Source organism: Lepeophtheirus salmonis, chromosome 8 (genome assembly GCF_016086655.4).
Source record: "Lepeophtheirus salmonis chromosome 8, UVic_Lsal_1.4, whole genome shotgun sequence".
NCBI classification, from domain to species: Eukaryota; Metazoa; Arthropoda; class Copepoda; order Siphonostomatoida; family Caligidae; genus Lepeophtheirus; species Lepeophtheirus salmonis.
Window position 1 is genome coordinate 5537840 of NC_052138.2, and position 27027 is coordinate 5564866.

The following is a 27027-nucleotide window of genomic DNA, read 5'->3' on the forward strand; positions in this document are numbered from 1 at the left end:
TTCTGTTTCATTGATGTAACCTATATAATAAATATGACATTATTAGCTTAAAATATTTCAAAGAAGAAGAAATGAAGGCCCTTTTAAAATATAAATACACTTTTTTCCAGAAAAAGTGCTTCTTAAAACTAAAACAAGTTTAATAAGCGTCATTAAATTACAAAACCACACTTGCGAGGAAAAAAAGAACAAAAAAGGGTTATAGAGAAATATTTATTTATAAAAAATCCGTCATTCGAATTGAACCAAATGATTTATCAAAAAATATCTTTTATCTTTTGTGAAACTGTGACCTCATGTCAGAATCAGAAAAAATGGGGGCGCACTGCATAAGATTGCCGCTCTTTTCACTTTTTATCTCAAAATTAGAGACAACAACCCAGGAAAGTCGCTATTCAACCATCACAACCTTTTAATAGTACGGAAATAACTTTGTTAGAAGAATATTATTGAAATAAGAGGAGATGGAACCCAAAATAGATTATTAACTTATAAAAAAATCCAATCTTTTTAATTTAATTCGAAATTCTCAGTAACTATGTCGGCCCAATATGAAGAGATTTTGGTGGCTTGAGACCTGATTGACCGACACAAAGTGAATGAAGTAGATGCTTTTATTGCACAATCGTCCTGCTTAGTGTTGGGTAATGTATTGCAAGAGGATCTGCTTATTTTCATATTTTAGCACTTAATTGAGGTAATGACTCTGAAAATTCCTTCCCATGTTCGAAAAATTAGAACTTTAGAGGCTCATAAAAGAGATGAAAGGTATCATTATGTGGAGGAGGTTGTGAGCCTGTTCTTGTTTTTTGGCTTCATCTCTCAGTCCACGAATCAACTCCGGGTCCCTCTCGATCAGATACAAACTCACAAAAAAAACAATAACTACTCACACACCAAAAATCCTAGAAACCGTCCGGGCTTTTTTATACAAAAATAGAAAAATAGGAATTAAATTATCTTATAAACTTTTAGCGTACATATATGAAAATATTGAAAATAAATTTAATAAATCAAATAAATGCATTTGGCTGCATACATTTATTATATCTAAGGTATGTATGTAAGTTATCTGTGTACATAGATGTATATAGGCATTAGGCACATATCTACTTCAAAAGTATGCATGACTTCATATTGTAAATTATACATAAGATTTAAAAGAATTAATATCAAGAAAATTGTCTCGAAAATATTAATATATATATATTTACAATGCATACTAATGTTGGTGTTTGGTCTTAAAGACCTAGACCGGTCTGATACAGTTATGATTTTTAGTGTACCTTAGTTCTTTAAAGAATTCCGCTTTGGATCAGTATCAAAGACAAATTCCGCATATAATTTGAAAACTGTTAGAGAAACAATCTCTTATGGAATTTTTTTGAGGCCAAGTAATACAGGGTCGACCTTATCTAGTGGTACACATTTTATTATTTTATATATGGAATTATATTGGTTCAAAATTACAGAGGCGGACAACAAGACATCTTATCTCTGAACTATGCAGACTGAGGCGGATGTTAAGAGCAAAGAAGATTCTAAATTTTCTCAAGGCCATTTAAATTTTGGTCTTTTCTGATGAAATTTTTTTCGCTATTGACGCCTCTTTGAATAAGTAGAACAGCTGCTATATCACAACTGACCATCCAAAGAATATTTCACCTTCAGTGTGACATGTCTTTAGAACAAATAGATCCAATGGCCAGCACATGTAAATTCTGTTTTCCCATTTTTGTGGAGAGGAAGGAGAGACGGAGCTCTGTGTCATTGCGCCGCTAAGGCCCAGACCTTCCTGAGATACAACTATTCAGACTTTTGGGACCTCAACATGTGGCTGCCCTCCTCTCCATACTCGAACCCCTCGAACTACTCTATCTATGTGGGTTTGGAGGAGAGAGTTTGTGCTAAACCTCACGGGAGTGTCTAATCTCTAGAGGCTTCCATCAAGAAGGACTGGACCAAGCTCGAGTCCAACTACATTGTCAAGGTCTGCAAGGGATTTAGGCTTCGTATTGAGGCAGTTATTAGAGCTGAGGACTCCTACCCGAGTTTTTATTCATACCTTTAGGCGTTCAATTATAATTCTCCATAAAACATAATATTCGTGTCATATGCTTCTATATAAACAAAACAAAGGTTAGGTTAAACCTACTTAACATGTGAAAATAATATAAAATAAGGATTTATATAAAGTCCTATAAAATCAATAAACACTATTAAAATGATTAAATGACGGCATTATTTATTTTTTAGTTTGATTGACATCTCCACGATTGGTAATATATCTTGTAGGGTGGTGTCGTTTGATGATCGTTTCGAATATACGACTTGCTGCATTTTCGTTAATATTGCGTTAACTTTCTCTCAATGCCACTTTCATCCAGCACTGGGAAGCTATAGAAGAGGACTACAGGGAGCGGGGATCAAATTGTCGCCTACTTTAAACCTTGATAACTTGAAGACGACATTATCAAATAAAAACCGGTTACCAAATAGGAAAGATATTCTTGTCAGCTGACGATACGTAGTTCAGTTAGCATCATGCCGTCATCATATGAGGAGATAAAGAGTTATAAGTGGAACGGGGAGCTTTCGAGGTCCGCCGTAGTCATGGCATTGGTTAATAATGGATGTGAAATCTCCAATTCAACGATTGCTTCAACCTTAGGAGTGAATTTACGGACTGTTCAGCGTATCTGTAAGAGACTAGAGGACACCTGGGATGTTGATGCCACCATAAAGAGGGCACCCAAGGAGGAGGGCGCCGACAAGAAGGTCAGGGACACCGACTTTGTTGACAAGGTGAAGAAGATGGTTGAGGATGACCCTACCAGGTCCATGAAGGCCATGGCGAGGGATCTGGGCTGCCATGAGAAAACAATAAGGGACTGTGTATCTGAGGATTTAAGTTGCAGGAGCTACAAGATGCAAGTGGGCCAGATCTTGACTTGATTTGTGGACTCGTAACTCTCCCGACCTTAATCCTTTGGACTATTGGCCTTCCACTGCCGCCTGAAATCCATAATTGCCACTAAAGACTACTACATTAATGATTAAGTTCCATTCCAACTGTGAAATTTCCTCTGAAAATTCAGGTTTGAGACGTTATCAGCCACCATGCAGTGTCAAATCTTCACCTGATTCCACGAAACCAAACTGTGATGGCCGAGTACTACGTAATGGAGATCACCAACAAGTCTCTGATTTCAGCTTTGTCTTGTACTGAAGAAACTGGACTTCCTTTGAAGAGGAAAATTTTGTCTAACTCATCAAGTCCCATTTTCCAGCAGTATTATATGCCCCTGTTCACCACTCCAAAAAGGCACTAAAGTGGTGTTCAGACAACTTGGATTCTTTCTGGGGCAAAGACACATGACCTGCCAACAGCCCTGATTTGTCTCCCATTGAAAATTTGGGAGCCTTAGTCCAGAGACAACTCAATGAAAATGCGCCAGCAACTTCAGAGGATGAATTAAATAAAAAAAACTGACGAAAGCTTGGGAAAAAATTTCTCCAGGTACTTTGAATAATCGATATGAAGGGATGCCAAAACGCATAAAAAAATGTATTAAGGTTAATGGTCGTCATATTGGGAAGTAAATAAATTTTTTCGACAAAAATTCACTTGTTTAGGTTATTTCATGATATTTAAAAAAAAACCCACCATGTATTTTTGGACATACTGTATTGTATTAATTTTGTTGAAATTCTACTTTTAGTTAAAAAAATATATATCTTGTTGTACTTTAAAATTCAAAGTGTTCAGATTTTAATGTACCACTCGCTAGTCTTCATTCCCTGTTTTTTCATTCCTAGTAATTTCATTCCCAGTCAACTAATTCCCTCTGAAATTCATCCCCATAAATTTCATTCCTACTTTGAAGAGGAACATTTAGTGACGTCATACGGTTTATGTTTCTATACTACAAAGTAGTTTTTCTTTATGGCTGTCGAGGGAGGGCTGTACAGTCGGCACTGGAGATGAGTGATGACTAGTGATAGATGGAAGACGGAAATGAGTGGTACATGGTCTTTATGTATAAGAAATGGCGTCATGATAAATCTTAATAGTGAGTAGGATTGGAATCCCAAGCACTGGATAATAATTATACCTTGCGAAATAGAAGTAAGTCCCGGCTCTTTTTCTATTTCCCAAGGTATATCCATCAATAGTCATCGATAACTCACCAATCATCTGCACTGTAGACTGCCTAGCAAAAAAGGAAAATATTTATAAATATTTTCTTTTTGTTTCCTTCTTGGAATCCAAAATGGTCAGACCAGATCCGTCTGAAATTTAGTGAGTAGACGTATAAAATAACTATGTTCATTGCTATATTTTTTTTGGGCCTCTGAGCACATTAAGAGGCTGTTTTTAACCTAAGATGAAAGAAAAAAAAGTCTTGCTTTCCCTTCTCTTTGTCTATTTCCTCTATTAATTTTCTTCTACCTTCATTCCTTGTTTCTATTCTCCTCTATTCAGCCTGCCACGCAGGCACTCTCTGAAAGTAAATAATAAATATCTTATTTAAAACCAATCATAAAGACTTAAGAACAAGTCATGTGTAAATAGTTTTGTTTTCATGCATTTTTCTACTTCATATTAGAACTTGTTCAAAAACTTCAGAGTCGGGTTAAATGATCTTTTTTACACTAAAAACGACACGTAGTACAATTAAAACCATCAATCTGAACTGATTTCTAAACTTGACTGATATTTGAAAAGACCTGAATAGAAGAACATACACTAGACGATAAAACCTTTATTTAAAAAAAGAATCTAATTTGTCATTGTTACATGCTATTTTCTCTCGGGAAAACAAAATCAAACAATCAAATAAATTTTTGAATTTATACATAATATCACAGAGAGTTATTCTTATATAATATATTGTACATTAGTATATTTAAATATATATTAGAGTAGCTCGTAAATTAACGTTTTTCGATATGTCGAAGAGACATAGTTCCAAAATATTCCCCTGGGTGAACTGAATAAATATAATATTTGAACCTCTATCATCAATGTTTAGAGCAGTTATATTAACCCGGGCTCCATGAGGTCATTAAGAAATGTCTTTTCTAAAAAATTGTTTGAAAGAAATCCTAGACTAAATTTTGCTGCTTTCCAAAAAAAAATAAAAAATGAAATATCTCATAAGGGCTCACCATTGATAAAAAGATTGCATGCCTTTAAAAATTCCGTATTGTTCTTGAAGTTTTTAAACTGCATCATTATTTTTTAAAAATACAAATTTACAAGTAAAATGTAAATATAACTTTTGGGCCCCACTGACAACAACAACAACAAAAAAAAAGCAAGATTAAAAATGTATTCAAATTTGGGAGCTAGACTTTCCCTAGACCCATATGCAAAAATCATGTTTTGGCCCCTTTAAAAAAATGTAAATTGTCCATGAAAAAGTTTTAAATTTAAAACTGTGGAAAAAGTATCTAAAAGTACCAAAAACCGATGCATATTTTCGTAGTGATACCCATACTGAAATATTGATTGAAAGGATGTGCATCGCTCTTAGAGTTTCTAAATTTCATTATTTTGAGGTGGAAAAAATCCCCCTTTTACTTGAAAAAAGTCAATAACAATTCAAATAGAGGCACTGCTATAGAATAACTATTTTTGATGAATATATCATTTTTCAAAGGTTTGTATATAGTTTTACCATCAGAGGATTATTTCTTACAAAAAAATCGACAAATAACATCAGCTCCAAACTATCTTTGAAGAACGTTTTCCCCCCAAGACTATGAAATTTACAACTTCAAGGAGGATGTGCAACCACTAAACCAGTGATCTCTAACTGGGGCTCGGGGGTGTCTAAGTCTAATAATAGTCTAAGGATCTTTGAGGTTATCAAAAAAAATATTTTCGAAGAAAAAAAAGTTAAACAAAAGCCTACAGCTAAATATTCGGTCAATCCTATTTGTCTCCCCCCCCCCCTGCAGTGATGAAAAGATGGAAAATCATTGCTCTAAACATAAACCAATATGACTCAAACAAAAAACAATTTTTTCTTTCAAACCTTCCTCTTATTGGTCAGATGGAGTTGCACCAATTAAGTATGAATAAAAGTTATAATATTACAATTACTCCATCTGATCTAGTAATTGTATTTGATCTCTAGGAGCCACAGTTCCTCGAAATTTCATAGACTGAGTAGAAGAGAATAATTTCTACCAAACGCGTTGTCCACTGAGCTACAGCGCTTGGACTAAGTTCCCTACACATTTTAGACCACTCTAATATATAAAAATATCAACGAAGGAGTCCATGAGTCCTAGCAAATAGTTGTATAACATGGAAATATATCAATAATAGTTAATAAATGTAGGTACATAAATGAGGCATGAGCAAACTAAAAAAAAATATCCGCAAGATGGAGTTAGATTATGTAGTTAGGTGGCAAAACATAATTAAAGTTTGTTTGGGCCTCAAATACAGTTTTGAATATGAATTACCAAATAATAAATATATTAGATAATATTGTTATATATTTTGGGGGTTGTCTTATTTTGCTGCAAGACGTAGCCACTCTCGATGGTTATGTTAACAAACTAATATTAGTTTAAAAAAACAATCATGCCTCATAGTACACATCATATATATATTTGACAAAAAAATAAAAGTTAAAAGAAGAAAATGATTGAATATATAAATAAACTTAATGTGAGGGTTCGACCGAAGGTTTGGTGAGGCCCGTATTTACATCAGACGAAAGTTGTCTTTCTCTATAGGAAACATATCCAATTTTATAGATATACAAAAAAAAAGTAATTTATGTTTTGAACGTATTCAATAAGTAGTAGGGATGTGAAATAGATGAAAATCCCGGCGTGTGTAAATTAAACGAATAAAAAAATAAACATGGGAACCGTAATTTGGCCGTGAACATTTTTGCCGCCAGAGTAATTTTGCCTCGTGGAATTTTTTTTCCATCTTTATTTTAGTATTTACTGTTGTATGAGCTCAGTATAAACACGGAATATTGTTTATAAGGACCATATTTGTAGTCATGATACTTAATTTCGTCTGCAGAATTATATATATAGAAGGTTTTTTTTTAGGGGGGTTCTTGGTTTTTGATTTTTTTTTTAAATACAAAAATAAAATAAAAAATAATATTTTTCTACAATAAAATTTTCAAAAATCAATAGCAATTCTTAGAAAATAATTTTTTTGCGAAAATTATTAGCATTTCCCAAAAAAATAAAATTTTTTAGAGTACAATTTCAAAAATCAATAGTTATTGGCGGTAATTTAATTTTTTTGATTTTATTTTTAAAAAAGTACAATTCAAATATTAATTTTTATAAAAAATTTTAATAATCCATTGTTAATCTCTTAAAAATAATTTTGAGGGAAAAAGTTCATACATCAGTAAATTTTGACAGAAAATAATTTTTTTTGGAAAAAAATTTGAAAAATTAAATCAAATTTAAAACCATAAATATTTTCAAATAAAAAATTAAATTTAAAATTTTCTAGTAATAAGCAAAAAAATTTTTTTTTTTTTTTTTGGGGGGCTACAATCCTCCAGCCAACCCCTACGGACGCCCCAAGTGAATAAATGTAAGAACCTCCATTGATGTAAAGAAAAAAAAATGACTAAAAGTTGCGTTCTAGCCTATACTATAGAATCAAAAAATTGGAGCTAATATGTCATAGTGCAAAATTACCGACCTTAAAAATGTTTGCAACAAAATTACTCCAAAGATGTTAGTGTTCTTATGACTCTCTGTCAGCAACGTTGTTCTACCTGAAAGTGTTTATAATGTTTATGATATCTTTTAAGGTGAGGTTGTTATGCTCCCTCGGATTTTCACCTTTTTCACATATTTCCTTCAATTATGAACGAGTTAAATTTTTATATATGAATAAGTTCATTTTTTATCTCTGCACTCGGATTTTCAGAGGCGTCATTTAGTGTGTTTCCAGAGTCGCTATAAAACAGGATCCATAATTGATCTGCATTGCTACGGGGATTAATCAAATTATGAAGTTGAGGTTTTATTTGATTATAATTCTGATACTAAAAGTTTATTTGAAGAGAAAAATTATCGGTCATATAAAATTTGTATCGGTCGAGCCCTTATACATAATAAGTAGGGGATTTTAATAAGAAATGTTTAAAGGTGGATAATTAATTTACAACAAGTTGCAGCCTTCTACAATTTTTTTCCTTAACTTTTTCGAAACTTTAAATAGTTTGAGTGTTTTGGCTGTCCATAATAAATGTTTGAATGAAGGAGATTGTGTTCCTATTCATCTAGGATGTTATGACCTCCATAAACCAGGTAGCTCTAAAACGTAATGGGGGTGGGGAGATTTGGTGGTCTCATATAAATTGCCATTTATGTAAAAATAGAAGAAATATATATATTTGCTTATAAAAAGATTATAACAATTTCTTTGCAAAAAAACAAAACAAAAGCATAAACTAACCGATTTTTTTTAACAAATAGTTTTAATTGAACTATACGAGAATTTATATTAGTTTTGAGTTTCGGTCTAGATCAGTGATCGGGGAACAGTGTAAATATTGTTAATTTAGAATGCCACTACAGGGGCGTCTCGCAAAATAATTTTTTCCCTAGTGCATTATTTACTGAGCTACAACGTTTTGTTTTGGTCGACGAGATAAAATTTGGTCCATGGTTGTAAACTGGGATTTTGATCAAAGTTTAAAATAATAAGAAAAACACTGCTAAAAAGTCTAAGAACCACAGGCTTTAACTAAAATACCAAGAAAAAAATCGTTCAAAGCTGCAACAAGTTGTAGGGGCCACTCTTGGAAAGAAAAAAAATGAAAAAAAATTATTGTTTTTTTTTGTTTGTTTTTTAAAAAACTATATAACCTGTAATGCTCCAACTTGTTTTTTCTGTCATTGTACTTACATACTAAGCAAATATGAGTACATACATAGATTAATTACTATAATTATGGTACAAAGTTTACAATTAGTCATGTGATGATAAAAACGGAAATTTGAAAAATCAAAAAATTCAATTTTTTTTGTGAGAAAAATTTACAAATTAAATAAATTGAAAAAATAGAAAGAAAGAAAAAAAAAAACACATGAGAAGGTTCTTTGAAATATTTGATAATAATATTTAATAACTAATTGTCTGGAAGTTATTTCGGGATATTTTTGTTTGTAAAAATACAATTGGAAGAGGTAAGAATCTTTTTCTCTCATTCTAAAACGCAGTCAAAATTAAACAAATGCATATTGATTCAAAACTATGGGTCTATTTTAGTGCTGTGTCGACATGAGTAAATAAATCAAGACTAAAACAAGAAAATATAAAGCAGCCACACATGCAGCCCACTGCCAATTTAAAAAGAATACAAAAAGATAAAGAAAAGCAAAACTATACCACGTCCCTATTTTTTGGTCAAATTTAGACCGCTACGAATAAATTTTTTTGCCCGCCAAAGGTGTAAGGGGTTCCTTCAGTTACTCTATAATCATAGATATATATATTAGTGATTATGTCACGAGCAGAGCTTGTAAACTCGGGCCGTGTATCTAAAATGCGAGTATTTACTCGTAACTCGTCAAAAATTATGTCTTATTTGAGAATATGAAAGCATGTAAATCCTCCAAACTTATTTGAATGGTAATTTTATTATTACAAGGGAAAAACAATTTTTAAATCATAAATTTTTAATAATCCTGTATATAAAATATAATTTTTTGACTAACGAATTTGTTAGCGTACTAAAAGTGTTTGATAATGTCAGGGGCGTCCGTAGGGGGTGGACCGGAGGGGCTATAGTACCCCTCAATCAATGATTTCTTGTCTTTATAACCCTAAAATTATCTGTCAGGCAAAAGATTGTAAGTTTCATAGCCATGAGAGTAATGGGTATTCAAACAAGTAAGGAGTATTCAAGCAAGTCACGAATATTCCAGAGGGTAGCAAGTATTTAAGCGAGTAACGAGTATAGCTTGTAATTCCTCGAGTGGTTTTTTAATTAACTCGAATATACTAGAGCCGCAGAATTCAGGTTGCAGCTCATCACTAATATATATAATATGCTTAAAGGGACTGTTATTCCATGATTTTATGTCAACCATTGCAGAGAGGAAATATTTGTTATACATTTATATATATATGCTGCGTCACCGTAAAAACAATATGGAACATTAATCAAGAAAAGGAGAAAGATCCCAAATATTGTTTTTTCTTCATATACATAATCACCCAATATTTCAATTTGAGTCAATTTTAAGATTATTATTCAAATTTATTTGATGCTTTAAGATAAAAAAGAATTCAAGATACAATTGTAACTTATATTTGATTTAGGGGACTTATATTTCCCCAAATATGCTCATTTTCAAATAAAATCTATCAATTTCTTCTTTTTTTATTGTTATTATACATTTTGGCTAGTTTAAGAGTGCCATTTGTGGTATATCCAAAGGGTTAATAAGAATAATTTGTAATCAGAAATGGAAGATGATTCGTCGAGGAATACAATTGTAATCCACATTAAATTTTGAGAAAAATTAGTCTAGCTTGCTTTTGTGTTGACTTGCCACATATGTATACCTTAAATTCGCCCTGCAGTAGCTGACATAAGATGTGATAATAGCGGCTGTCCCTTTATATCTCAAACTAACTACAAAACCTCCTTATATTGACCTTTTTAGTTAAACTACAAAGGACAATCGTTACAAGAAAAAAAATATCAAGTAACGTTACTTGTGAGTTTACAATTGCAACATCTTGCGGAAAAAAGTTTTCCACAAGTCAAGGAAATCTCCTTTAGCAAATGACCGTTGTTTGCCAGTCTTAATTTATAGCTTTACCTAGATAGGAAGTCTAATATTTATATTAAAGAATCCAAAAATAAAAGTGAATGGGATTTGAAACGCAAAGAATTGAGGACTATATTTATTTTAATTTGTGGAGGTTGAGTGAGTCGAGTCGAACGGGTTGGATAATTCTTCTCCAGTAGACACACCACTATTGCATTTAGCTTGCTAAAGGGATATAAAAGAGGTAATCTTAGACATCATGTGTTTAACAATTAAATAATACTAATTTACATGTGTTACAAATTAATTTATATATAGTCATAACGATAAATTAATTAATTATAATATAATTATAAGAGTGGATTGACAAAAAAAATCAACTATTTTTTTGGCAACTCACAAAGTTAATGATGATGTGGATTGAGGGATAGAAAGGAAGTGTGGTAAACAGTTTCCAAGATTGAAAAAGACATGAAATTGAGCCAATCAATGGTCACATAATGATGATTACTATAAACTGGAAATGTCTCCACTCATAAATATTCAACAATATCACATTTAACGGCAATGTCCGGACAGGACCTAGCCGAAGAAAACTCTTTTCTTCTCTCCTCTGTCTCTAACGACTCAAAGAGCTGACTCCCTGAGCTTCTTTTATCCTCAATTAATTTTTGAAATATAGGAAGAATTTCACTTGACTCCGCACTGGCAGCGTCCAAAAACTCGGACTCCTCTTTCTGATTACTGTGGCTAGTATTATTATTTTTACTTAGTCCATGATCACTCTTTTTGCATCTTGTTCTGAGGGAGTGAGTCTTATCCAAGGGGTAACTGCTCAGACATTTGCTACAAATATTAAACGACTGCGTGTCCCGTTTGTCTCGTGCTTCATTGGATGAAGTAAAGTCTTCCTCTGAAGCAGCTGTTGGTCGTCGGGGAGTGAATATATAGTCATCTTCTTCTTCATCCTCTGTCTGAGTCGCTTGGTCCTCAAAGGTTTGGCAGTTTTGTGAGACGTCCACTGTTCTTGGAGTATCCTCCCTTCTAGGTCGGTAATAGCTTTTCCCCCGACTCCAGTCCTCGGAGCAGCACTCAGAGTCAATACTCTCCTGACTAGCAGCACTTACTGTCTTCTTTTCCCGGAGGAATATTCGTCTGGAGGATTGCACACTACCCCGTCTTAGGTCCAATATCTCGTCCCCACGAATGTTATCAAGAAGACAATTATCGAAGGAGTTTCGTGATGTGAGAGAAGACTTTGAGGGATGGCTTGAGCTAAGAGGTCCAAAAGCATTGCGCGAAGAAGATCGCCTTTTTTGTGCCACTAGGCTCTGATTGTGTCGAACAATGGTCTCGTAGGAAGGTGGAGGAGTTCCACTTAAATCTAAATAGAGATCACCACAATTCAATTTACGTGAATGTAGCCCTCTTCCTCCATCACCGGATGTTCCTCCATTGAGAGGAGGGGGAACGGTGGGAGCGGAAGAGGGAATTGAGGATCCTGATGATATATTTGGGTTAAGAACTCCATTATTGTTCGAGAATTTAACTCCTGAAGGACGGACGCTTGACGTTGAGGGAAGAGGTTGCGTTGATGATAATGAACATGCCGGGATGACAGGAGGTGTGGCAGTGGGTGCAGAGCGTGAAGCTGTTGAAATGGTCGTTATGGGTTGCATTGGGGGTAACAGGGGTGGTTGATTCGGGAGATTGGCTGAGTTATTATTACTTGAGCCATTCATGTTGGCGGTAGAGTCTTGAACACGGCTGGAAATATAAATTAAGAAAGGGTTGAAATATACTTTTAAACACACCTGAAATATGACATTAAATTAAAGTTTAATAAACATTTTATCTATCGGATTAATAGTGTATACTGGAGCAGTTTGTTTGTCTATTTTCTTCGAATTCGATTTCAGCTATTTCGAAAATTTTTGTGATATTATAAGAAAATAATCTATAGAAAATTTATTTGCTCTAAGATGTCATCTTTAGGCAGCATGTCTCATTCAAAGTTTGAAAGAAGAGAAAATTATTTAGTTGGTCAATAAAGATTAAAATAGCGCATTAACATTAATTTACTTGTATTAATTATGATAGACATTATTCTAACCTATAGACAATATTAATAATGTTTTACTCTAAAACTATGCTATAGAACAAAAAGAGATCTTTTGATCTTTTCCTTCTCATAAATAAATGATGAACGCTAACCGTGGATCCTCAAATTTTTATAACTTTTTTCTCTGTTTTTGTTCCATAGGACAATGATAAGAAATAACTTTATAAATACTTTTTATAGTTTAAACAAATGTCTATCAAAATTATTTAATGCAAAATAACTAAAAAATGTTTCCTTTATATCTAAGTAAATGGGTTTTGTCTGTTTTCATAATTTGATCCAGATGTGCGACCTAATCTTTAAATTGTAGGACAATAACATTTTGCATAAGTATTTTTCATACCAATTCACTAACTATAATCGAAATTCAGAAAAAAGTTAAAGAACAAACCGCCCTGTAATGTATAGAACGAGCGAACAAATGAAATTGAGTTGGTACATAAATATTTAATTCCAACATTCACTTGAAGATGTGGAAGAAATAAAAGTTGTACATATTTACATTGAAGTATATGTTCATACATTTATAGCTAAGAATTTTTTTATCTTAAAAAAAATAAATATACATATACTAAGCATATGTACATCAAGAAATTAGAAACTTCTTTAATTTTTTCCCCCTTCATCCTTCAATTAAAATTTGTGTCAAAGTATAAGTAAAAATGTAAATTAAATCAATTTAATTAAAAAGTTTAATATTGAATTAATTATAACATTAAGTATTTCATCACTCATGTTGTTGACGCGTGTTTTTATCTATTAATATAGGTTTTAAGACATATTTTTATGCTTATCTGGTCTAAATACTATAATAAGGGACTTTCCTTGACGTCATAAATCAAAAGAAACATCGTATATTGGGGTTATTAACATTAGTTAGTCGGTAGCATTTTGAGTATGTTAAAAAAAACAACAACCAAAAATCACTGATAATTTAGAAGGGGTTCAGGTTTGCTGAATCCCTGAGTTTAATTAGATTAGCTACAAGGAGCTGTGACGTAAGGAAGAAGAAAATTAATAGGGATATTATAACTAGTGATGAAAATCGTGCGTATTTTGAGCATGTTCAAATAAAAAAGGAAGCAAAAATCAATGACAATCCCTGACAATGTTAAGAATGACATAGAGGAGAGAACCTTAACTCTCATGACGTTTCATTAGATCAGCTACATGAGGGGGAGAAGGAAATAAACAAGGACATTGGCAAGAGTTACTACGATGTTGATCCTCAACTCTACTCTGAGTTCAACGAGGACTTACAATCGGGATTACTCTCCGTCGCATCACCTTGTAAATTATCTTCTGAAACGTCAAGACAGCTATGTTGCTATCCTTCCTATCACTCTTCAAATTCTTCGGGTAATTATATTCATTTTCGGTATCTTTTTTTGAAGTATCTGGACACATAGGCCTGAATTACTCTGAGGTTGATCCTCAATTCTATTCTGAGTCAAATAAGGAGTTACAATTATAACTCCATATCAAACATGATCACCCTTATAAATTGAACAGCGTTTAGGAGAAGAGCCGCTTAGATGTTATGCTGTTTTATTAGATTAGCTGGGAGTAGCTATGATATATAAGAAATATAAACAACGCTTCTCCATTTCTAGCAATGATATATCCAAGAATGACTTGAATGTCGATATTTAAAAAATATTAATTAATATTGCTTTCTAAAATTTTAAAACCGTTCCTAAATGAAATAGGGATACATTTAATCCAAAAAGGCCATTAAAAAGCTGAGAACGTCTTTTATAATTCTTTATTAAAATTCGTATTAAAAAAAAATTCATCTTTCAATGATCATTTGAAAAATGGAACGAAATCTTATTTAAAAGAAAAAAACGCAAATAAAGGAAAAGTAGACACCATTTTTATTAAAATGATCCATTTCAATTGTTGGAATTTGTTACTAGAGCTTAACAAGAGCTATTTTGAATTCAAACAATCAACGGTATGAGGCTTGATAAGGGAGAAAGAAAATAGACAGATGATTAGAAATTATAGTTTAAATTTATATTACTGGTAAATGTTTATGTGAAGCTTTAATTTGAATTTGAGGTTTTAAAGATGATCTTTGTACAAAGATTTATTTATTAACGTCTTAATTTACATATTTATTAAAAGAAACATTACTATATTAATGGGTCCCATTGTTTTTTAAACACACATATAAGTAATGTATACATGTAATACATACATTAAGGATCTTCATGAAAATATTTTATGGGATCATAAAACAGTTAACTAAACGATAAACAATTATATCCTCATTTGACATAAAGATTTGTCAAAAGACTATGACGTGTAAGTACTTCAATATGTGATTTGGCTCTAATTCTTTATGCTATTGCTCTAACAAATTGGTTTGTAACACTATAAATAAAAAATTTGAGGAAATCTATAAGGACAAGCCTAGTAGCTATTAGTAGTGTTGTTTTGGTCCTTATTTAGGAGCAAGGAACGCGACCCAGTCTGGTACCACTTGTCCGTCTTTAAAGAAGGAAAAATCGATCCCCTGTGACGTAATTTTCCTTTTTTTAAATATTCTTTTACATAATAGAATAAATTATATAAATACGTAACAATATAATTTGTTCGTGTTATATTGTAGTATAATGAAAAAAAAAATATTTTTGCAAGATATGTACAATCATCTTAATATAAATCTTATAGGTATATCTCATTTGGCATAATAAACCATTGATATTTTTATTTTATCAAAAATTACAAGGACTGACTCTTATGGATCGGTATCAAGGACTAACAATCCTCAGGAACGATGGTGTGCCTCAGGGTTGGTCCCTATGATCAACAGTCCTTAGGACCGATCTTAAGACTAGACCGAATAAATAAGGAACAATACAACACTCCCTATTAGTATTAAAACTCAGTCCAAAACCAACTTTCTTTTCTTAATTTGCTATTAAGTAATTTGATAAAAAATAACTTGCTGGTCTAGACTCCAATATCAGACTGCTGATGGATTTTTTCATAATTTTCCTTTAATTGGTCTGATGGAGACCAGTATGCAAACCTATGCAGATTGAGTTCAAGAGAATAATTTCTCCTGAGTGCGTTGTCCATTGAGCTACGTCGTTCCATATCGAAATTTAATTTTTCAAATGCTGGACAATTTTTCCTATCTCAAACTATGGACTGGTTTATCCTCTCCTATCCGCCTAATTTATTAGTTGTGCAAATATAATTTATATGACACATTTAACTTCCTATGACATTATTATAGGTCGATGTTCACCATTTTGAAGTACACCAGAAGTTACTTATAATGCATCTATAGAATCGGGGTTGAGCAAATTTGTAATGAGACCGATTTAGACTAAATTTTTCTTTGGGACCATTCTAGAATGAATTGTTCTTTGGGATTGATCTAAACCGTAATTCAACAAAATACCAATTGAGTTCGGTTCACTAAATATCATAACAGTCTCAGACCGGTATAGGATTTTTAGGACAAAGACCAAAGCTAGTACCCATATAACTTTTGCAAAACTTCTTTGGAGGCTTTTTTTTGAAGGATCGTGTTTTCTGGAAATTCTAGTATTTAATTATTTCATAGCTAGCAGGAGTTTCTGGCACTGCTTGGTGTAGACAACAGACAAACCTTGCTTTATGAATATAGTGGATATGTAATCGTGTTCCTCTTTTAATATAGCAGGTGCATGACAAAAAATTGCAAATCAACCAATGAACTATTCATTCGTTTTAACTTTTATATAAACTAATTTATTTCAATTACAAAATTCTGTATATAGTAATAAAGTGTCAAACATCCATAAAAAAGCACCCCTGAATAATTCATAACTTCAACACTGTGTCAGAAACTTGAAGTTTGATCTGATCTAGTGGTACACATTCTATTATTTTCTGTTTTTTAAGAGTAAAATTTAAACAAGAGGTTTTGTGAGGACATTTATTGTACAAAATCATCTGAAAATAGTACTCAGCACAGCTTTTATTCAATATGTAAGCCCTCAGCTCTATTAGTTATCCCACTACGAGGCCTAAATCTCTTAAAGGCCTTGACTATTGTATCAGACTCGAGCTTGGTCCACGTTTTCTTGATGGAAGCCTCTAGAGACTGGACAATCCTATGAGAAGTAGAAGAGATGCTACAAGTTGAGGTCAAAAGTCTGGTAAGTTGTCTATCAGGAAGGCTTGGATCTTGGCACTGTGATGGCACAGAGCTTCGTCTGAGTGAAAACAAAGTTGTCCCTGAACTTTTCTCTGGTCCAAGGTAGTACTTTTTTTATCCAAAAATTCGATGTAAGCATCTGTATTAAGTCACTTCTTCCTAACGACAAAAATGGGAGGGAGATTTCACCTGTGCTGCCCACATTTGCCAAGACCATGGTGGTGGTGAATAAGTTCCTGACACGAGAAACACTGGTACAGCTGCCTCCGAGCTCCTTGGATATGACTATAGGACATATGCTGTGTACAAGAAGTTTCAAAATTTCACTCCTTTGTGGCTTTTTTACTCGTTACTTTTTGTTTTTAATTGAGTCAAAACATTACATAAGGAATTCTTGTGTCACAGGACCTATCTTTCACCGAGTTTGAATACAATTTCACCAGATACATTTCCAATTTATTAAAATTACCATTAAGTGTATTACTAGATACAATCAACCCTTGACAATTTTTTTGGTCCGATATGAGTTCAACTCCCTCATTATGGATATTTCAAGTGAATCGAGGTTGGGGTGGGGAGTAGCATTGACCTTATTCTCAAGGACGGCCACCAAAAAAAGACAAACGGATTTGCCACTTCAAGATCTCAAATTTTTTAGTCTGGCCATTCTTTTCACCCTCTGCGTTTCTGTAATAAGCAGGTGCTTCATTCAAATGTCAAACTTATAGTCCTTCATAGGTATTCGAATTGTTTACTGTGACACGATCATATCCCAGGAGGTTGTCTGATTAAAATTTTTGAGTTGGAGCTGATCAATAAATTCCCACACAAATGTTCTTCTACTTTCCCACCTGTTTTGGTGTCCTTTTCAGCTCTTATGTTGGCAGCAATTCACTCTACGTTTTAAATTCTAACTCTGACGAGCTCTGCCATGTTCTTTTAAGGAATTCGAGTGTTAAGAAGACCTCTATTTGTTTGTCTTCTTGCAGCACCACTTTTAAATCAATTTTCTTCAAACAAAAACAAAACCATACAAGGAAACCTTATTAATAAAAACTTTTATTATTTCCATTCAATCTCATATCCCTTAAACCCACTTCTTCCAACCCTTCTTTTTTGATCGTACACCCCGTAATTTACCATCCAACATATAAATAACCATTATTTTTATTCCAATATCCTTTTATAACTTTTAAATTGCTCCCCCTGTCAAAAAACAAAAAGACAAACTGTATCATAAAAGCAACTTTTATTTAAATAATTCAATAAAAAGTTTAATATATATTGAAAATTAATTTCAGATAAATTTCCTCATTATTTTATTGGGACGATCAACTTAGAAAATTTAAGTGGGGTTTGCAACTCACCAAAGGCGTCAATACGAATGGTTTGTTTATAGAAAATGTGGATAATTCGCCAATTAATATTTAATTTTGAAAAAAAAATCATTCTTTCTCGAGAATATTTATATAAAATATTTGTGCTAGATTGTGTTCTTGTTAACTCCACACATAAATTATCCTACATATTTACATATATGTTGTGCACCAAGACAAAAACAATCTTGCACAAAAATCAAAAAAATGAGAAAATCCCAATTTTAATTTGTTCATATATAAATACAGTCCAATATTTCATAATATTTCCAAGTCTTCAAATTTGTGGGATGAGTTAAGAAAGCAAAGAATTTTTGCTTTAGTTTAAAACCTTGACTTGGTTCATGTGACTTATATTAGCCACAATATAGCCTTGCAATTAAAATATTTCAACTTTGAATTACCTCCTGTCGAAGAAGTTGAACAGAGGTTACGTTTGTGCCTCTGTTTGTTTGTTTTGTTAGTCATCAGGATTATAGAAAAAGTTATGGATCGATTTTGATATAACTTAATACGAAGATTGAATATGGGCACAGTAAGATTTCATTAAATTTTCACAAATAAGGTTTCTCAAGATGAAGGTCAAGGTAGCACAAAACTCTAAAAATGCATAATCGACAATAACTTTGGAACATATTGAGGTACAAATCTCACATTGGTGAACTTATGTAGCTTTAATAAATATGTTTTATATTCTAGGAGTTTGTACCATACTAGAGGAAAAATTAAAGATGAATACGGGGTGGATGTGACCATAGATGACTGGATGATGCTACCTCAACTCAAAATGTAGTGCATTTTAAAATTGACTTTTTAATTACAGATGTTTTGAACATAGTGTAGGCTCTTCGATGTTAAGGCGGAGGCCTTCCTTTAGGCTTCAAATCTTTTATTCGACGGAGTATTGACGAGAAAGGGTAAAGGAAAATGAATTGTCATTAATGTTTTTCTTCCTTTTAATAACACTCACGACAAAATTAAATTAAAATTAATAGTAATTTTAATCTGCCGGAACAATTTTATAAAATCAACGCAACCTCAAAATTTTAAATGTATTGACGTTCAATGTACATGGTATACTATTTTATTATTTCTAATGTAGTTTCTTTTTATTTAAACTCACTTAAAAATGAATAAATATATATGCTTCATATAATATAATGAACGCTTAAGGTCACATAAAAGGTGAAAAAAAACCCCGCAAAATCTATAAATTTGAACAAATTAAGATATAATAATGAAATCAACCCATTGTGGAACAGAATATATACCACATATTAAAGTATGGATACAATTTTTAGGTTTAACATAGAGAAGAAATGATAGGAGAAGGTTTGTGCTCTTTCAGTTTCGTCCGCCAACGGAGTTGAAGGTTATGTTTTTGTCCCTGTTTTTTAGTTTGTTTGTTAGTCACGAGGATTAAAGCAAAAATTAAAGATCGATTTTGATCAAAATTGTTATGTAGATTATATACGGTCATAATAAAAGTTGGCCATTGAAGAGGTCAATGTCAAAATAACACAAAAAGTAAAAAAATTATACTTGACCATACCTCAATTTGTTTTGAGGGGGAGGTTTTGCAACGTACTCAAAGGGTTAATAAGATTAATTTGTTGATTGAAATAGAGGATAATTTGTCTAGGAATAGAAAGGTAATCTGAACTCATTTTTGGTAAAAATCATTATAGCTTGCTTTTGTGCGGAAGAACGACATATATCCAATTCTTTTTGAATAGACACAAATTAAATACAACAGAGCAAGCAGTATATATAAAAAAGAAAGAACTCCATAAACTGTTCAATTGTTTTCCTTCTTCCATTTATTAGGAGGAAGTATGGAAATATATAGTCTTAAAAAAATCATACAGAAACATTAATAACTAGAGGAATGTCTGATTGAGAGAGTTATAAATAGCAAAACTACCCATAATAAAAGTTTACAGATCATTTGGCTGTATTGCTAAAATAAAAGTCACATCTGTTTTTTGTGCATTCATATAGAGCGAAGGGAAAAAATACACAAGGGTGGATCCACTCCCTTAAAGAAGGACTTACATGATATTTTTAACTCATATAATTCGGGATTATGAGTCAACCAATTTCAAAACTGTCATCTCTATAAAAAAATCTTTGTTTCTTACAAGCTGCACTCAAAGATACCCAATGTTGTAAGGCAATAAGAGCACTCCTCTTAAAATCTCAATTTGTGAGGTTGTATGAACTTCATTCTCCCATTAAAAATGAGATCAGAAAGAGACGTTTGGATTATGATCTCAGCAGTTCTCTGGGAGGAAATATCTTCCACAGAGCTTTTTGAAGAACTCAAGGTGAACATGATCACAGTCCACCTCGTCAAGCAGCAGCTTGTCAGCAATGAGAATTAAGAGGAAGCTCTCAGACAAGAAACTGGCGTTGGGGTGTCACGATTAAGTCGAAATGACTTCTGGTCAAGCCGATGTGATCACTTTCATTCCTATCTTGAACCTTCTTGACGTTACGTTCTGATGCACGTAGACCCAAGAGCTTAGAAATTAGAACTCTCCTATTATCTCTTATAACTTAACTTTTATGAACAGCTGAGTTTATATTTGTTTTCCACATCGCACGTCACTCTCACAGAAATAATTCGCTCAGAAAGAGACGTTCAAATAAAGCTCCCTTCACATCTTCCGGCGAGACTAACTCCCACATATATTTTTGAAGGGGAACACTTTCTACCTCGGAAGCAGTGGATTTCGGCATTTAGAATGAAGGATTAGCTTTTAGACACAAAACTGGCTATGAAGATCAGGAAAAAGTTGAACAGAGAGCCATGAAGGAGGCCATCATAGCCAATCCACGGAGGATAATGGCAATCCATGCAAAATACATGGGCGTTTCTAAGTCTACTGTTTCATAAAACGCCAAGGAGGCGGGATGCAAGTTCTTGTTGTTGAGGGAGAGACCTATGCTCACACCTTGTATGAAAATATAACATCTTCATCAATGCAAAGGACTTCTGAACTTAGTTTTGAAGTCGGTCAAGCCCTAACTTTAATACTACATACTTTAAGTTCTGACTGCACGTGGATTTAAAGCTCTATACCATTTTTTTCCAAATTTTTTAAAATATAAACCTATGTCAATGAGCACAGGGAAAGAATGAACGAAGAGATTGTCTGAAACGGGTCTGTAGCCTTTAGACGCTTCTTGAAGGCCATCATCGCTATCAAAGGTAATCCATTAAGAAATAATTGTCTTCAAGGAGTGTGTGAAGAAAATTGAACTATATTAAACTATAGCTCTACTATTTATTATAAAAATGTATTTTATTGGAATTATTATTTTTATCGAGCTGTTATCATTATTCTGTTATCCTTGAGAAGAAAACATCTAAGTATTTATTAGGTACGTTTGTGCATTCTCATGAAAAACAGAGGGTAATACTCAGGATTTGTAGGGAAATAATCCTCTATATTAATAAAACAAATTTTGTCTATTCGTCAACACCTTAAAATTACAGACAATGTCGGGTACTACCGCCATAATAAACTATATCTAAGATTGTTCATCTATTGTAGCAATACTGGACTTCAATTTGATATTCAGCAATAATTAGGAGTGCTTGCTTTGAAACAAAGATCTATTCAGGTAAAGGAATTTAAATAAATGCCGGAAGGACCCAATTCAGTAAATAATTTAACTACAATATATTCCTTTGGGCTTATTAACAACAAAGAAAGTTAATTTCCATATGTAATTAAACATAAATTTTCTACATTTATTTTTTATGAGGTAAGTTCTCTTTTAAGTATTGTAGTATTTTTGTAATTTAATTCACTTCCATTAAATTACCTTTCTACAAGAATAATTTATTATCTAAATTTATTTAAACTTGAAAAACAGTATTAATAGAAAATCCCTTGTATGGTTGCAATCCTTTTTGTTTTTCCTTAAATTGGTGCACATTCTAGGTTAAACGCGGGTACTTAAGCAGGAATTGAAACAATTTACTAAATTCGTTATCCTGAATATTTGGAAAGGGCTCTCTTTGAAATCTGCGCCGTGAGCTACAACATAACAATTGCTCAAACTCTGGGAGTGAGGGAGATGTATGTTCTCCAGGTTAGGAGAGAAGTTGAGGCCTCTAAAGCAAACATGAGAGGGCTGAGTTCAAAGATCAAAGTGACTGAGTCTAGACGCTGGAGTTCGTGGCCAGAATCCAAAAAATCGTTAATGGGGACCCAGAGAAGTCCATCAGAGCAATAGCTTGGGAATTGGGCCGGTCAGAGTTGCTGATACGGCTTTGAATTCATGAAAACTTTTGTTACAACACATAAAAGATGAGGAAGGGCCAGATCCTGACCAAAGGGCCAAGGAAGTGCGCTTAAAGTATTCGAAAAAGCTCATCAACCACCTAAAGCACCCACTACGTCTAGACATGCCTGATATTTGTTGGACGAGAATTTTTTTGAGGTACAGAAGGTCAACACCAACAACAAGTAGTAGGCCTTCTTTACCAAGGATATCCCTGTTGTATTTCAGAGAAAATTCCCACCCCATTCCACGGTCTTTGGGGAGGTTAGCTCCGAAGGGCACGTCATGTCTCCTCATGCGTTTACCCAAGGCCTCAGCATCAACACTGATGCTTGTTTGGACGTGGCAAAGACCAAATTTTTGTTCTGGATCAATTTGGTTACCAATTGGCAAGCTTACATGAGGCAGCAGGAATCTACCTTCTGCTACACTTCGAAAAAAAAGAGTCTTAAATGGCTCCAAGCCAATTTTGACGACTTCATCTCGCTGGACTTTGTCCTTCAAACTCACCAGATCTCAATCCCATGGATTGTTTTGTGTGAGGTGCCATCGAACGACAAACCAATCGATCCCCAGGAACACTGAAGAGGAACTTATCAGTCAGATCAAAAGGAATTCCAGGATTTGATTCAGAATTCAGAATATAGTTTTATTTCTTTAGTCTGAAAACTAATAAGAGAGAAAATACAATTTGAAAAAAAAAAAAATCAAATCTTTATCGCGGCACAGTTAGCTTGCAGACCCTGTAGAGTCGACAATATTGGTAACTTACCACTAGTTGATAAATAAATGTTGACTCTCAGGGTTACCTTACGTGTTGGATTTCGATCCGAAAATACTAGACCAGTCTCAGTACACCAAACTAATTTTGTCCTTTGAAATTTTTTTGGTCAAGGGTCTGAGATTGTGATCTGTGGTAAAATATTAGTCCAAATCACTGAAGAAAAATTAATTAAGACCGAACAAAAAACAAGATTCGGGTTTGGACCGATTCTCAACAATATTTAACATATATTTAATAGCACCAATTCAAGCGTAGATTTTATGCCCACCGTGAATGGCTCTTTTTGGCATCTTTAACCATTATGTCACCTAAAAGATTATGAGTTCTCAGGTAGGTCCACATGGGTGGGCTGGAGGGCTTCAGCCCACCCTTCCCCATAAAAAAAACTAATATTTGAAATTGTTTGAGAATAGTTATGGATTTTTGAAATTTATTTCCAAAAAAATTTGCTTGTCCATGGCTTTGTATTTTATAAAAAATCAAAAAAAATAATGTACAAAATTTTTTGTGTACAGCTGGGGATTTTTGAAATATTTTTTTTTTTTTGTGAATAGCTCTGTATTTAAAAAAAATAAAACAATATTTGAATTTTTTTTCCCAAAAAAATTAAATTTCAATTTTTATTTTACGAAAACCAAGTCGCCCCCCTCCAAAGAAAAAAAATAAATATACATATATATTTATATAATTCTGAAAACCCCTTGATTCTTGTATTGAACTGCACTAAATTTAATATTTTGTGCCCTACACAACACTCAACTCAAAGTTAAGGATAATAGCATTTCGGAACGAAGAAGCCCGATCATAAGGACAAGTTTTGATTGGATTTTATACACTATTAAGATCTATAAATAATAAATTTTTTTTATTATCTTACCTTTTGTTTCTGTTTTTGGAAGGCAGTAAAGGAAAATTAAAAAAAGAAGACATTTTTTAAAATATTTATTTATGCATAGTAACAAAACAAAACACTCTAAGATACAATAAGGTTTAGGGTATTTCATACAGACAGAACAAAACAAATGCTTGTTCCCATCCATCACAATCCCTAGCTCCTCTTACTAAGACTCTCCAAAATCCAAACTCATCTTTGAAGAAATTAATGGTGCAGAGAAATTAAGTCATTCTAAGCCCAAACATTTTACTTATGTTACTACTATGCTTTTTAAAAGAGACAATTTGGAGCATTTGGCCAAAAAAATTATATTTAATATACCTGTATGTCTATGTAAATCTGAACAATGACTAATTTAATAATAATTGGAGGTTGGACAATTGAAATGAGTTCATATTTCGATATATTAAAGCATAAATAATTAGTTGAAATACAAAAGAAAACTGAGCTCCTCAGCTTACATAAAAGTCGAGAAAAATACATTTGAATTGATCGACAAATTTCCATTCGCGTAGTCCAAGCAGTTGGTTCTCTCTAGGACCACTGTCTACACCGTCAGCAAGTACAGAACGTTGGAGAGGTAAAAAAATGCTCTGTCAAAAAGGTGAAATTGGTGCTGGATGAGTTATAAAAATAGCCCAGGACAATCCCATCAAGTCCATGAGAGTCCATGCAAGCGATCTCGGGGGTTCACAATAAACTCTCGAGAGAGCTATCAAAAAAAGTTGGCAGAAATAGCCTTATGGGGGTGGAGAGGCAACTTTTAACTCTAGCAAGGAAAAACAAACAAAACAAAAGCCCCCTTCTCCTCCGTTCCAAGACTCTTTTGAGTTCTTTCTTGACACTTTTAGCACCCTTAAAGTCTTGATGCCAACCCACTCGACTATTCCCTTTGTTTTCATGTCGAAGGGAAGACGTTCAGTGTCTTTCATGCAAACACCGAGGCCCTCAAAGCCATTATCAGCCAGCACTGGGACGCTATGACTGAGAACTACATGCACAGTGGGTGCCAGGCCTTCTGCCGCCGCCTAGAAGCCATCGTTGCCGCTAAAATTGGTTTGATTAATCATTAAGGGAGCTCAGACACACATCATTTTATAGTATTTATTTTTTGATATTCTATTCTTAATTAATAAAATATATTTTGTTGAAGTTGAAAATTCAGTGTTCAGATTTGAATGGACCACTCGGTATTGATATCAACGGTTGTATATTTTAATTCAATTTCAAATGATTGAGTGATAAATAGGTATTGTTCATATTTTATATCTGTCATATCAGATAAATTAATGAGTTTTTTCTTTTGAAGAAAAATATTTCTTTTATTAATTGTATTCATTAATATCCTTATATTATAATGATTTTATGTTTTTTTGTCAATCCAGGAGTATTTTTCCAATTTGAATAATCCATCATGTCAAATGAATATTAAATGATAACAGAGATGTGATTAAAACTTCTTCCATTAGAATTTCTGTCGTATTTGTTTATTATTTAATATATTTAATGCACTACAAATCAATTATGACTACATCAAGTGCAATTTGCGGCGCACACGAAGGGTTAGTAACGATAATTTTTGAATAGAAATTGAAAAAAAATATTCGTCGTTGCATTATACATGTGTAATTCACCCTCAATATTGAGAAAAGTCATTATAGCTTGATTATGTCTTGACATGCCAAATATATTAAATTAGATTATTTGGACACTATTGAATAGCCACTTGTACATAATATATGTGATGCGTCAACATAAAGACAATCTTGAACAAGTACAAGAATAGGACAAAATCTTAATTTATTTTTACTTCTTATAAAAATACATCCCTAATAGTTTAGAACCTTTATTTGATTTAAGAGACTTATATTAACCCTGGTATGGTATTTCAATGAACATTTAGTCATTTTTCATTCCTTTATTGGGACGAGTAATATTGACGACTTTATTTAACACATATTTAATCCTCGGCTTATTATTCAAATGAATTGAGATATTTAATAATCTTAGGTATAGTTTAGAATCTTTATTTGATTTGGGAGACTTATTTTGCCCCCCCCCCCTGTTGCCCCTTGCAAATAAAATATTCCAATTTATCATTCTTTTATTTGATCGATCAATTTTGGCTACTTTATAAGAGTAATCTGTGACGTACCTAAAAGCTTAATAATAATAATTTATTGATAAAAATTAAGGATAATTCGTCAAAAAATACACAAAGTTGGAGAGACAGTGTAAATGAATCTTTGTTACACTCGATATATATACACGGTGGGGATTTTCAATCCAAAAAATTTAAGAATAATGTACCTTAAGAATGGGAGACCGCACTTAGTCAAGAGTGTCAATGAACGTTTATTGGACTCTCTCTCCAAGAGGTTCCCCCATAATGGTCCAAGTGGTTCTGATCTGCCAAGCTAGGATGCCACGTTTCCTTTGCCCAAAACATAAAAGTCTAAGAACGGTGTTTTTTCCGGAATAAATCCCATTCCAACTATCAAATTTGGACAGACTGCACTTATTTAATATTCTAGCATGACGCCAGATCTGTTTACATCAATTTAAGCTCTCTAGTATTATAATATATGTAGTTTCTTGCACCCT

The 27027-nt window shown here is 32.9% G+C and overlaps 1 protein-coding gene across 1 annotated transcript in view; it reads right to left on the reverse strand.

Annotated features, from left to right (window-relative positions):
- Nucleotides 1-10385: 10385 nt before the first annotated feature.
- GABA-B-R2 (gamma-aminobutyric acid type B receptor subunit 2) overlaps nucleotides 10386-27027 on the reverse strand; it is a 335226-nt gene continuing 318584 nt past the window's right edge. Inside the window, exon 16 of the mRNA XM_071890371.1 lies at nucleotides 10386-12558. Within this exon, the coding sequence (XP_071746472.1) occupies nucleotides 11325-12558 (1234 nt within the window). The 3' untranslated portion in view covers nucleotides 10386-11324. The remainder of the gene's footprint in view (nucleotides 12559-27027) is intronic.